The 15,225-nt window shown below is 31.5% G+C and overlaps 1 protein-coding gene across 1 annotated transcript; it reads right to left on the minus strand.

The window, feature by feature from the left end:
• Positions 1-6,502: 6,502 nt before the first annotated feature.
• On the minus strand, positions 6,503-6,838 carry LOC114927119 (uncharacterized mitochondrial protein AtMg00810-like). Its single transcript, XM_029296812.1, has one exon. It carries the CDS (start codon positions 6,836-6,838, stop codon positions 6,503-6,505), a length of 336 nt encoding a protein of 111 aa, XP_029152645.1.
• Positions 6,839-15,225: the final 8,387 nt, after the last annotated feature.

Consider the following 15,225-nt stretch of genomic DNA (forward strand, 5'->3'; position numbering starts at 1 on the left):
ATTTGGCTACGATGATATTCTTTGGCGTTTGATAGAGAGATTGTTCCGTTGGACAGCAACTTTGCATAGATCTTGGGGGTTATGGTTGTTCGATCTAGTTCCATGACATCATCGTCATCATCTAACACATCTAGACATATATTTGGGTCCAACTCCATATTAAACGTTGACTTGGGGCCACTCTTTTTGTGATTTTTTGTAATCTTGCATATCTTATGAGGGGTGATAATAGGATTGATTTTGCTATTTTTCGGAAGTCTTCCAGTCTCTTTCAACTCAGGGTTGAAATAAAGGGAACTTATGTGTTAAATTACGGATTTCAGTAGAATTTGCTCATCTAAAATACTATTGTTAGCTCTTTTGATGTCCCGCTGGTAACAGATACAACATAGACAATTTAAAACACAAATACATTGAAATTTAGAATTGACACAAATATTTGTTGGTCTTACGTACATCTAAATTAGCCATAACTAATCTCCTCTCAAAGGATTTCATCAAAACACTTGGTGGCACGAATCAAGAAAACTGAATCATGATAGTAAACATAACAATAAAAGTAATGAATTTAGTCTAGACTCTTACCCATGACTATTATTGGTTGCCATTGATCAAAGCAATTCTTCTTCTTTTATTTTTTTTTCTTTAAACGAACTCCTTTCTTTCAAGATCTTGTCACATACACGCCTTTAACCCATGCATCGATACCATTTTTGCGATTTTTTTCAATATCAGTACAGAAATATGACAGAATCAGTCAATTAATAGAAATTGATTTGATTTCATAAATCTAGATTTTCTTTTTGATATATTTTTGAAAATCTTCTCCAATTAAGGTAACCAATCAATAAAAGGTGAATGTGAATATGTGATTAAAGTAGCTGAAAATTTGTAAAATACCTGATAATCAGAATTTCGTCTAGTGCTGTATGTATGATGATGATGATGACTTGATGCATCGTCGTCGCCATCTCCCATGCCGACCTACTCCATTGTTGCGGTGCTTCCAACTTCCCCTTCTATTCTCGCGTCAACCACCGAAAAAATTAGGGCATTATCTTCCATTTAGTATTCACACTAACTTTCTAGAAATTGCCCCCATTTAATGCTGCAGATATTTGGCTAAGAAAGGACATTAACTTATACATTTGGTCTCACATTTTTTAAGTTCTTTTTCCTGAGATTGAGAGGTTGTAATTAATAATTAGGTTTTATTCTTTCGGTGGGATCCTTCACCACCAAAATAAAATAAAATAAGTAATGAAATTACTTTATTTTAAATTTTAAAATTTAAAATTGATTACAAATGTTATTAATAACTTGCAAATTATAACATAGAATTATTTATTGTCAATAAATTTGCATCATTTAATTCTATGATTTCCCATATTTGTAATTAATATAATAAATTAATAACAAATAAAATTATATCAATATTTTAAAGATCAAACTTTTTAAAAACTTTTTTAATAACTTTCTTTTTATAACTTCTTTAATAAATATAAGTATCTTTGTATTTATTTCAACAACATTATATTTAAAACTTCTCAATAAAATGGGAAAATAAAATATTTATATTACTTCCCTAGTAAATGACTCATGTACATCTTTAAAAGTTGTCTCAAATTTTTCTCATCTGTTATAATTATATAAATGTGTATATAATACAAAATATAAAGCTCAACTTCAAGCTCAAATATAGTTCTCAAACTCATGAGAATAGTGTATCGAGTTGTTAACAACTTGACATCTTTCTAATACATAAGTTGGATTGACTTACTTGCAGTTCTAATTAGTATTAAGCAAATGCGCATGCATATTCTTAGGTGCTACATAGATTCTATCTCACACACATCACACTCATAAAAGTTGGCTTTTTTATTTATATACGAATGGAAAAACATTATTTTCCATAATGCGCATGCCTCAAAAGTGTTCCTGAAATGCGCATGGCCATTTCATGCCAAGCATTCACGAAATGGAATTAGCCTCCATTTCAAGGGAGGTGCACACGAAATAGGTGAGGAGTGTTGTGCGCATCAGAGAACACATTTTAAGGGACGCAGGCACGAAATGGAGCAACTCATGTATACCAGCCACGAAATGCAGCAATTTGTGACTGACACATGCAAAATGGAGACTTCAATGGAGGTGAACGCGAATTGGCCACTCATATATGGGTGATAGGTCATACATTATTCAGCTCTGTGCATAACTCATTCTACAGTTAATGTTCAATCTTAAATTAATTGAATTTCTTACTCCTTATATGCAATAAAATATGATGATGATTATAAAATTAAAATTTTCCAACATTACACCAATTTGATGAGCTTTATTATCCATATTATTATATTGCACATTCTCATGCTCTTAATGGATAACATTATAAAATATTATATAAATTTAATTTTGGATCATTTATATAAAAAAAATAAATGAAGCTCAAAATTATACATACTTCTATATATTGAAATCAAATTAACTTAATTCGATTTATACAGTATATGATTTTAAAAGTAATTAAAATATTATATCAATTAAATTATCATTTTGATTTGTAAAATTTAGTGTAGAACAAACGTTTTGATGATATTATACGTTACTTCTAACTCTGAAAAATCCAAGTATTAATTCATATGCCACCTTGAAGAGCTATACTTTATATTAACTTTTTCAACATCAAAAGTCTCATTTATGACTCTTTAGATGCTAATGAGTCAGAGAATAATTTTTAATGAATTTTTAAAAATAATTTATTATTTCATTTTGAATTTATAAATTCGTAAAAATATAGATTTTTAGAATTTGAACTAAAATACAAAATTTGAATTTATATTTTTATTTGTTTTTATTTTTTTATTTTTTATTTGAATCTAAATTTGAGTATTTTTATTGATATTTATATTTTAAAGTTGATGAAGAATAAATCATTTATAATCCACAGTACTCTATTTCATGTGTGTCAGTCATTGAGTGCTCCATTTTCTGGCTGGTATACATGAGTTGCTCCATTTCGTGCCTGCCTCCCTTAGAATGGGTTCTCTTACGTGCATAGTACTCCTCACCCATTTCGTGTGAACCTCCCTTAAAATGGAGGCTAATTCCATTTCGTAAATGCTTGGAATGAAATGGCCATGCGCATTTTAGAAACACTTTTGAGGCATGCACATTATGGGAAATAATATTTTTTTCATGTGTATATAAATAAACATGATACGCATTATGTCCATTAATCAACCAGTCTTATTTTTTAAAAAATAAACATGATGAATAGCAGCTTGTGATGCAGGTCTTGCAACTCTGGGTGGTGAATCAGTTCTTAAACTGAATTATTGAACTTTGAAATCTTCTTGTCACATGTCCTAGATAGAAAAAAGCTGTAAATCACCAGAGGATAATAATTTTTTATATCTAAATTTCAAAAAAATTTACCTGATGAATGTTTCAGCGAGATAAAGGGATAGAACAGAGATGAGAAGGAGGACATCTGACCACCAGACGACAAGAACAGATAAACAATGATGAACATGGGACAAATTAGAGGGTGAGATAACAGGAAAAAACAAATATGATGAGGCGAAGCGGTGGTGAGGTGATGATGAAGGAGGTGGCAGCGAGGCGATGATGAAGGAGACGGTAAGAGGCAACGAACCACAACATGAAGTGCTATCGACAAACGTCGCAGAAGGGAAGTAGAATGACAATAAAGAGAAGTCAAACGGCGAGGTTTAAAAGAGGAGGAGTGCTGGCGGTGAGAGGTCCGGCTCTGGCGTAGTAATTCTTTACTCTCTGAGAAGTGAGGAAAGGGAGTAGGGGAGTGGGGGTGAGATTTGAGAGAGAAAGAGGCACCGTCTAGAACCAAAAAAGGGATGTTTAGGAAATCAGGGTTGCTGCTATATTAGTGTATATATATAATTTCTTTTTAATTATGATATACGAATATGTGGATCGAATCTGCGGATACAGGTGTGATATTCATGATTCGATCTCATTGGAGTGCATATCAAATAATATTCGCCATTTACAAATTGGATGCGGATAAATACCGCTGATCTTATCTGATCCATGTTCACCCCTGGTAATAAATTGACTATTTAAAATGCACTTCAAGCATGATACTTATATTTAAATAAAGGGTTAAGTACGATTTTGGTCCTTAAGGTATAGGCTGAAAATTGTTTTCATCTCTAACCTTTTTTTGCATACAAAATCATCCCTATGGTTTAAAACCAAGTTTTAAAATCGTCATTTTTACTTAAATATTAAAATTTTGGACCAAGTTACTCATAATAAAAAATTTATAAAATAAAAAAAAGAAAAAAGAAGAGAAAGAGAGTGTTTTTGCTCCTACAAAGGGGAAGGGAAGAAGAAAAAATAGCTATCCGCGATCCGTCTCTGCCTCCGCTTCTGTCGCCACCTCCGTACAATTTTGGTCCCTAAGGTAAGGAGAATTATAAAACCATGTTAAATCTTAAGGATGATTTTGTATGCAAAAAAAAGGTTCAGGACGAAAAACATTTTCGACCTATACCTTAGGAACCAAAATCGTACTAACCCTTAAATAAAATATGAAGAGAGATTTATTTCATTTATCAATGATGACATCCACCATAGAAAAAGCATTAAGACAACATTTTTTTGGTTGGTTGTGGTTCTAACGGCCACCCACATAAATTTCAAAATCTTAGTTAGATAAATTGTTGGTGAAGTATCAATAAAGATTTTTTGTAACCACTGTTAGAAGCACTCAATCTTTACTATCAAATTTTAATCATCGCAGAGTATGGTTTTTGCAATTTTTGTGGTGATTTCAAACAGTCAAAATATAAGACGTAAAAAAGGTAAAAGATAATTGTGATGTTTATAACCGTCCAATCTCTTTGGTAGAAAGCTTTTAATCGTTATGATGATCTCCACTCCAATGTTCCGATATAATACCTGAAACCAAGGTGGTATGTGACTAGACGTGAGGTTTAAACTTTTTTGGGAAAGATTCTGACTTGTTCGCCAAGACAGTAGTCTATCCGACGTCCTCACCTTGATGGTAGTGGGTGGTACCTGCAAGAGACTCTAATGTTTAAGTTGGAAAGATTTTAAAGCATGCTTAAGTGATCGGTATTAAGAAATACCTGAATTTGATGGGATATTTATAAAGGGAGGTGACGACTTGGTCATTACTCCTGAGTTTCTCCACTATTAATAGTGAGTAGCTTCTTCCTTAGTATTTGGGAGGTTATCTGATGCAAACAAAATTAACCTTCGGGTAAACTTGGAAGAGCATGACACAAAAAGATAGGAGAATTCAGTTATAATTATGGATAACATGGCAACAAATCAAAAAATTGTGGTAACAAGAAAGAGCAGCAAAGCAAAGCAACTACCTACAAATTTGAAGGATTACTTTGTAGGAAAGGCATGAGAGTGTAAGCATCTACGTTCTTCTTTTGGTCTTATTCTTTCATCAAAATTCCTCTAATTCCTTGTTTTATTCTCTTTATTCCAGGTGACAATTAATTCCATAAATTTCAGAGAGCTTGCATAGATTATACATAGCCCATACATATGTTTTTCATTTGTAGTTCAAACATAAACCACAGATACTAAAAAACATTTCTATTTTGCTGATTTTGTTACTCTATATTACTATAATTTCTTCCAGCCACAATTACTTGTCATTTTCCATTATTATCCAACGTTGGTGTTAAAAACAACAGACTAAATTGAGAAAAGTATGGTGTAATATTGAGTGTGTTGAGAATGATACAATGTACAAAGTTATCTATATGTACTAGAAGAATCAAAGCAATAAAAGCGTAATATCCTATAATAAATATAGAAATATGCTAAATAATGCAAATTAATCTAATTGATCCTAATTATACTCTAACATTTTTCCTCAAACTCAAATGGGAGTTCATCTTGAGTTTGGACACTAGAGTCCAAAAATGAGTAGGATGATGAGCCTTTGTGAAGATATCAGCAATTTGATCCAGAGTCCCAACAGCTACGAGACAAACAACATCAATAAGAAGGCGTTGCCGGAAAAAATGACAATCGATCTCAATGTGTTTGGTGCATTCATGAAAAATATCATTATGAGCAATCTAAATAGTACTGTGGTTGTTACCATAAACATCAGTTGGAGATGATTGAGGGGCACCCAAGTCTTCGAGAAGCAAACAAATCGAGACAACCTCAGCAATAGTGTCAACGAGAGCATGGTATTTAGCTTTGGTGCTTGATCGAGCAGTGAACATTTATTTCTTGGCTTGCCAGAAAAAGAGAGAGTCATCAAGAAACAAACAATAACCAGTAGTAGAATGACAATCAGTGGGATCACCAGCCTAGTCAACATCTGAGTTCGCCTGAAGGGTTAAGGATGAATGGGCAGAAAAATGAACACCATGAAATCGAGTACCTTTGATGTAGCAAAGAATGCGAAGAACTGCGTCATAGTGAGTAGTACGAGGAGCTGACAAGAATTGGCTAAGAACATGAATTAGATAGACCATGTCTGGTTTGTGACAGTCAAGTAGACGAGTCCTCCAACTAACTGTCGATAAAGAGTAAGGTTATCCAAAATAGTTCCATCTATAGGAGTAACTCGAATGTTAGGCTCAAGAGGGGTAGACTCAGTACGACTATCTGTAATTTCAGCTCGAGCAAGAAGATTAGAAGCATACTTAGCTTGAGAGAGATAGATGCCATCATCTGAGGATATGACTTCAAGGCCAAGGAAGTAACTGAGTGAACCAAGATATTTCATCTCAAAGGTGTGGTGAAGAGATGCTTTAAGATTAGAGATACCATCAACATCATCTTTAATAATGATCATGACGTTAACATACAAAAGTAGAAGAACAAATCCATGTTCACTTTTACGAATAAAGAGAGCATTCTCATGACGGTTGCAAGTGAATCCGAGATTGCATATAGTGGGGCTAAACTTTTCAAACTATTCACAAGGAGCTTGCTTAAGGCCATAAAGTGCCTTACGAAGGAGACAGACTTTGCTACAAGGATATCCCGGGGTGTGGTTTCATATAGACCTTCTTTTTCAAATCCCCAATAAGAAATGCATTATTCACATCCATCTAACTGAGAGACCATCTTCTGACTGCAGCAATGGCAAGGAGAGTGCGAACTAATGTGAGAAAAGCAACAGGAGCAAAAGTTTCTTCATAATCAATATTATACTCTTGCGTACATGCTTGAGCGACCAATCATGCTTTATAATGGTCAATAGAACCATAAAAGTAATTTTTGATCTTGTATAACCATCTACTAACCATAATTTTTTTATCAGAAAAAGGATCAACGAAGTCCCAATGTATAACTTTTTCAAGTGCCTGGATTTATTCCTGCATTGCTTGCTGCCAATTTGTATTTGTGGAGGCTTTTCAGAATGACTGAGGTTCATGGTGATGAAGAATAGTAGAAAAACAATGACAATCAAGAAGATGAGGAGGTGGATTAATTAACATAGAAGAATAATTGGAGGGAGAAGGCATAACAACAGGAGCAGGATCATCGTTTGGTCTAGAACCATCGGGAGATGGAAAAGGCAGAAGAGTAGAAGGTTCGAGAGGTTGACTAGAGATAGAACCTGTAGAATCATCACTAGAAAAAATATCAATATTAGGGTTAGTGAAAAACAGTGACTGAGTACAAGGAATGGACTCAAATGAGGAGAACTTAGAAAACTGTGATACTCCCAGAATACAACATGATGAGATATATGAATACGACTAGAAAGAGGATTTCAACAATGATAACCCTTGTAATCAGTGTCATAACCAAGGAAACAACACATGCAAGCCCGAGGTTCAAGTTTATTATGTTCATGAGGATGAAGAAAAACAAAACAGACACAATGAAAAACTCGAAGAGAACTGTAATCTGGATACGAATGATAAAGACGCTCAAAAGGAGTAATGTTACAAAGGACAGAAGAAGGGAGTCTATTGATAACATGGACAACAGTAAGAATAGTTTCACCCTAAGTACGCTCAGTACACGAAGAAGAAAAAAGCATTGAATGAACATAGTCAAGAATGTGATAGTGTTTGCGTTCAGTCTGTCCATTTTGTTGAGACGTCCAGGGCAAGAAAATTTAGACAAAGTACCCTGTTCAGCAAGAAAAATTAAAAGTTTGGAGTCACGATATTCCATAGTATTATCATGTCAAAAAACTTTAATGACCTTGGAAAACTGAGTTTTAATCATAGTGGAAAAGTTAATATAAATATGAGGTAGCTCATGGCAATTAGTCATCAAATAAATCCAAGTAAAGCATGAATAATCATCAACGAAAACTACAAAGTATCAAGCCCCTCCCATAAAAGCGGTGGGAGTGAAGACCCAAACTATGAGTGGATAAGATCAAAAGGAGAGAAAGTAAGAGATGAATTATTGTGAAAAGATAAAGCAGATTGTTTGGTAATTTGACAAGAAATGCAATCAAAAGACATGTTATTAACCTGACCCGAAACACCCAAATACACAAGAGGATGCAATTTTTTTAAAGAGCTGTGGGCAAGATGGTGATGCCTCAAGTGAAGGGTAGATGGAGAAGAAACAACGCAGAGATTTGACACAAGAATATTAAGATTCTTGAGCTCAAACAATCTACCGACCTTACGTCCAGTCCCGATGATTTGTCTTGTCCAACGATCCTGCACACGACAACCAGAAATAGAAAAATTGTCATCAAAACCAAGTTTAACAAGTTAACCAACAGATATAAGATTAAAGTTTAATTTTAGAATAAAATAAGTATCATGGAGATTAAAATTGGATTGTGAAATAAAACCCTTATATGTCGCGTGCAAGAGGGAACCATCAGCAGTGTTGAAAGAAGATGCATTTGTAGTGGTTGATAAAGATGGAAAAGGATGACGCAAAGGAGACATGTGATTAAAGTAACCAGAATCAAAATACCATTTATAATTATCCAGAGGAGTGGAAAGAGCAATAGAGGTATTACTAGAAAAGGAGAGAAGTAGCTTAAGAAGAGACTCAATGTTGGATGGAGAGACAGAAGGTGGATTGAGAGAAGAATAGGTGGAGTTAATAGTAGCAGTAGAAGCAGGCACATTCTGATTAGTGTAGTTAGAATGAGAATGATACTTGTTCTGATCTGAGCATTGTGGGTGAGTAGAACAGGTAGTAATCAAGTGTTCTAAGAGCTTGCAATAATGGTAGAAAAGTGTTGGACAATTGGAGTCAATATGACCTTTCTATTTGCATTTTCGACATTTAATAGAAGGACAGTTTGAGAAAAGGTGCCAAAATCGGTTACACTTGTGATAGAATGTACCCTTGCTGTCTGTGGTAGCAAAAACATTTGATTTTTCCATGATAGTAGATACAAAGACGAGAAAGAGAAGAAACTACAAAATCAAGGTAGAAATTAAGGAAACAGAGGACAGAATCCAAAAAGAGCTCACCAAAAAATCTTAGGATGGGTCCCACTGTTTGCCACGTCAGCAAAGGAGGACACATGGCGCATGAGAGAAGGAGAAGTACACGTCAACGCTAACGCAGTGAGGATGTGGTATGCGGGTTAGGACTCGGGTCGGGATGGGCTGGGAGGAGTGTGGGTTGAAGAACGGGTCCGTATAGCACTGTTGCATGATACGTGGAATGTTGCATGGCTGTTGATCTTGGGCGTAGATCCAACGGTGCTAGAGGCGTCTGGAGGGAGGAAGAACTTAAAGCGAACAACGTGCTTCAGGCGGCACGTGACGGCGCATTTGGTGGTTGCTGGAGATCATTCTGGACTCGTTGAACTCGTGATGATGAGACAAAGATGGTGATAAGGGCGGTGACGAACTAAAGCGTCGAAAAAGAAACAAAAATCAAGGACAAAGAGCATTACCAGGTGAAAACAGAAGGGCTATGGACTAATGTCCATAGAGAAAAAAAAACTATGCTCTCGATACCATGTTAAAAATAAGAGACTAAAGTAGAGAAAGTATGGTGTATTATTGAGTACCTTGAGAATGATACAATGTATAATGGTATATATAGGTACTAGAAGAGTCAAAGCAATAAAAGCGTAATATCCTATAATAAATATACAGATATGCTAAATAATACTAATTGATCTAATTGATCCTAATTATATTCTAACAGTTGGGATAGTGGTTGAACTGTTGATGGTATCTGAATTAGTGGATTACAAAGTCTTGCTTTCCATAAAAGTTGGGTGAAACACGGGTCGGGACATCCGTGCCTGGAGTAGGTCGGATGATTAATCCATATAACTTTTAAATTGATTCTTTTGGCTTGGACAATTTTGAGTCCCATCAAGAATAGACTAGCTCTTTTTGGACTATGACTTTAGTTATTTGGGTCATAGTATAAACAGTTACCATCTAGCCACACTTAAAAAATATGCCAAAATGCTCCATCTAAGCACATTCTTAAAGTGTGACCACAAGTTCCATTTAAGTGCACTTTAAAAGTGCAGGGACAAGTTAAATTCAATTGTCCTGTTTTTAAAGGCGTGGTTAGGTCTCCACCGATAGCTATGTTTTAAGTGTGATAAAAAGTATAATATGACAACTGATCACTAAAAGTGTAATACTAGTAAATAGGCCACAGTCAAATAGGTGATGTTCTAAAAAGCGTGGTGACAGCTCTAAAAACGTGACAACACGGCAATTTTATCGTAGTTGATGGAGACGAGAATAAAGATCGCGTTGTTTATGTGTGGTTCGACGGGAATGGATCCTCTCAATTTTTTTGACAATTGAAGGAGTAAAGTGTAATCTCCCACCATTAATTTTATAAGTGGAACCAGTGGCGGAACTTGAAATAAAATTTTGGGGGGCGAGATAGAGGATAATTTTCAAGATGCTTTTGATATGGACCCCATTTAAGATAAACTCGTCTAACCTCATTTCTCTAGTTTTGGTGATATTGCCAAATTTAAAGCTGTTTTCCAGGGTCTCGTTCCAAAAAATTAAGGTCAAACTCATCAGATGTAACTTTTTGAACTTTTGAAGATCGTATCGATTAAATACCCATTTTGGTCCCTGAGATTCACGCGATTACTCAATTTGGTTCCCGAAATTCAAAATTACCTATACTAGTCCTCCAGATTCAAGTTCGGGCACCAATATGGTCCCTCGACTCTTTCCGACGATAACTAGGCAAATGGAGTGCTGATATAACACTCTCCCTACTACACTGGATGATGAGTAAACGACATCGTTTACCCTTGGCGTCCAAACAAGTCAGAAATGAAGAATAGTGGAGGTAGAGAAGAAGAATACTTTATTTTGGGTCTCCATCATTTCATCTCCCTTCATATACAAAGCGACGACATTTCTGACTTGTTTGGATGCCAAGGGACGTCATTTACTCATCATCCAACGTGGCAAGAAGGGTGCCATCTCAGCATTCCGTTTATCTAGTCATCGCCGGAAAGAGTCGAGGGACCACATTGGTGCCGGGATTTGAATCTGGAGGACCAGTATAGGTAATTTTGAATTTCGAGGACCAAAATGGGTAATCGCGTGAATTTCAAGGACCAAAATAGGGATTTAGTTGATCGTATCTCACTTTCTTCGTGATTTATTAAAGTAGAAGAACTATTTACAGGTGTTGATATTATAAAAGTTATATATTCTCCTTCTTAAATATTAGCCTTCCTCTTAAAAAATGCATCAATTCTTTGATTTTTTATTATTATTTTATATAAAAATTTGAATATATAAAGAAGAAGTTAGAAGGACAAATATTAAATTTATAATATTTATTGAATTTTTTTATCAATTTATACAAATACAATAATTAATACTTATTGAATATTCTATTATTTTTATCATATAAAAAATTAATTTAAATAAACAGTAAAATATAAAATAATATTAAATTAAATAAATAAAAAAATCTAATTTTTTATATTTGAACTTAAAGATAGAGGGAGTGTTGTTTATTGAACTTATTGGGTACTTTAAGTCATAATAAAGTATTTAACCCAATTAAACTATTTTTTATCTTTTAAAAAAGTTCTACTGATTTTTTTATAAAAAATTTGGGGGGGCCATAGTCCCTCTTATCTGAACTAAGCTCCACCTTTGAGTGAAACCAAAAATAAATATGACAGAGAGAATAATGAATGGTTAGAGATCACATTTTACATTCTCAATTTTTTTTAACAATTGAAATGATCAATTCAGTTGGTTCGACTTACCCGAAGAGTATGAATTATTGTCAACATCCACAATGTTGTTTTATTTTTAAAATCGTTACATATGTTATTTAAAAATTTGATAACTTGACGTTTAAACTCAATTTGTAATTTGTTAATTATTATTCTGTGAGAGACAATTAAAAAATATTAAATTTATTTTATATTAATTATAATAGATTTGATAGATTTTTTTAATGAACAAAATAATCCATACGAAAATCAATGGAGTTATATATCTGGTAAAAAATGAAAAATGTAGAAAAATTTTACGGCTTGATTTGTATTTTTGTATTTTTTTATTTTTATAATTTTGTGCCAAAAATAAAATTATGTTTTTTATTTTCACTTTTTATTTTTATTTTTTTTCAAGATCTTAAAAATATAAAATATTAAAAATAAAAATAAAAAATAAAAATATAATTAAATATATGCATAATTTTTTAGTTGTTCAGGTGTTTTTTAGATGGACAAATCAAAAATTAATTCGTTGTGAATAGCAAAATCAAAACTTCTAATACTTATCTAAGTGAACAATAAACCACTAAATTAATTTAAAATGGTTTAAATAAATGTACAATTATATTTATCGTGTGATATATACAGTAGTAAGCAGTGACGGATCCAGAAAATTTTGTGAGTGGGGACAAAATTTTATAATTATACTTTTTTATTATAAAATATAATTAGTCTTTAAATTATATAATCAACAAATTAAAATACTAAAATAATAATTTAAATAATAATATATAAATTAAAATTTTTATTTTTTTTAGTTTTTATATTTTAAAAAGATTAAATAATCTTTTCATTGTCAATACAAACAAATGTCTCTGTTTTTATATATGTCGTTAAATAACGATTTAAAAATTCATCGTTCATACGATTACAGAATCAATTCTTTATAATATTCATATTTTAAAAAAGTTTTTTCAACTGATGTTGTCCCAAAAATAACTAAAATAAAATTAAAAAGAAGACACCAATAAGTAAATAATACTATTTTGATTTCTTATTTTATTATTATTATTATAGATTTAACCATTTTTTATTTAATAGTCACTATAAGATTAATATTTTTTTTATTTATTTTTAATTTAATATTAATATTTAATAGTTAATTTTTCATCGCCAATAAAAAATAACTCTAAAAGATGTTAACAACAAATAAATTTCAAAAAATTAGATATATATTAAATATATATATTTTAAAAAAAAAACTTTAGATATCATATTTTTGATATAATTTTTTCAGGTAATATTAAAAAATAAGATATTTTTATTTTCAAAAATTTAGAATTTTATGTCAACTGAATTTTTAAAAATTTTTTAATTGTGAATGATTAAATTTTTATTGCAATTTTCAAATCATTCAACGATTATTTTGTCTGTGCCTAAATTTTTTGGATATTAAATTGATAATTATCTCTATTTTGAACAAATAATCAAATATATATAATATATATAAACGGCACATTAATAGTGATATTTACTAAATATATAAATAAATTTTTTTAAAATTTAAATTTATTTATTAATTGTAATTATAAAATAACAAATCTATAATTATTTCATTCCTTCTTTCTAAAAATTATTGTAACAAATTTATTTAAATCTTAAACTACCATTTGATTTTAGAAGTTAATAAATGAAATTAAATTATAATGGAGTCAAATTTAATTATATAGTGGAGACAAATAAATTGTATTACTATACATTAAGTAAAATAATTTTCAATTCTACTGAAGATACTTGTCCCCACGACTTACATATAAATCCGTCCCTGGTAGTAAGTTTTTTAATTCTGATTTATTATATTGCTCAGCTTCTTTAAAAATTTACGCTGATCAAGTGACATAACCCCTCAATTTTGATCAATAGGAAAATGCCACATTCAGAAGGAATACATTTTGATAATTTAATCCGTCAACATCCATTATATTATAAATTATAATTCAAATATGTAATTGCGTGGTTCTGTTTGCCACCTCTAATCTACATATAATAATTTACATATTCTTTTATTAGTTAAATATTCATTTTTAAAATTATTTAAATTAACAGAATGATTAACTTACACGTTAGCTTAAATAACTATTAATAAATTTAAATATTATTTTATATATATAACATTTTAGTAATCAATAATAAATTCTTAAATAAAATTTAAATTTATATTATATTAGTCTAGAACATTATGAAATATTAATATATATTTTTTAAATAATCACATGATTTTAAAAAAAATTATTGAAATGTGTCAAGAGTTCCAAAATAGTTGATCTATGTCAGCATGCTTGATCTATGTCATGACATACAAAGTGGTTGAAAATAAATTTATATAATTATTCTTAATATCAGTATCGGAATTATTTTCTGTAGTTACTTTATTTACTAATAAAGGGTGTAACCAAAAAGGATAATTAATGTTAAATCAATTTGTTAAGTTTTCTCTTCTTGGAAAACCTTTTGTCCCTTTTCTATTTCCTCTTTACATCCAAACAAAATAAAAAACTAAACCTATCCCGTTATCTTTAATTTCTTCTTTCTTTCCATCATTTCGTCAACCACTAATAATGACTAAAAGACAAGACCATTGGATAATCTAATGTAATACTTGGTAACTGTGGAACTTAGCGTTGTATTAGGCATCCAAAGGAATCTAAAGGGGAAAAAAAAGGTGAAGATCAGACGAGGAGCAAATTAGTGGAACAAAGAAATAGGAGAAATATTAGGTGATCATTAACAATTTTCTTTTTTCATGTATTTGACTTAATATTAAGCAATTTTTTATCATCTTTTTAATATTGGCGGTGTAATATTTCTCAAAATTTAATATGATAGTAGAATGTTATATATATGCAACTCAATTTGAGTTTTCAAGTTCAAATGAACTGAAAATAATTTCTCTAAAACGGATTGAAGAATCAAATTAAGTCCAAAATTGAATAAAAAATTATATTAAAATGATTCATAGAATTTGAAAGAACAAACTAATTCTTTATTTACTCCAAATTAGT

Source organism: Arachis hypogaea, unplaced genomic scaffold (assembly GCF_003086295.3).
Source record: "Arachis hypogaea cultivar Tifrunner unplaced genomic scaffold, arahy.Tifrunner.gnm2.J5K5 arahy.Tifrunner.gnm2.scaffold_43, whole genome shotgun sequence".
Taxonomy (NCBI): domain Eukaryota; kingdom Viridiplantae; phylum Streptophyta; class Magnoliopsida; order Fabales; family Fabaceae; genus Arachis; species Arachis hypogaea.

What these genes read in the sequence shown, in the direction of transcription:
- LOC114927119 (XM_029296812.1), bottom strand. Translation starts at nt 6,838, where the DNA reads ATGATCATTATTAAAGATGATGTTGATGGTATCTCTAATCTTAAAGCA.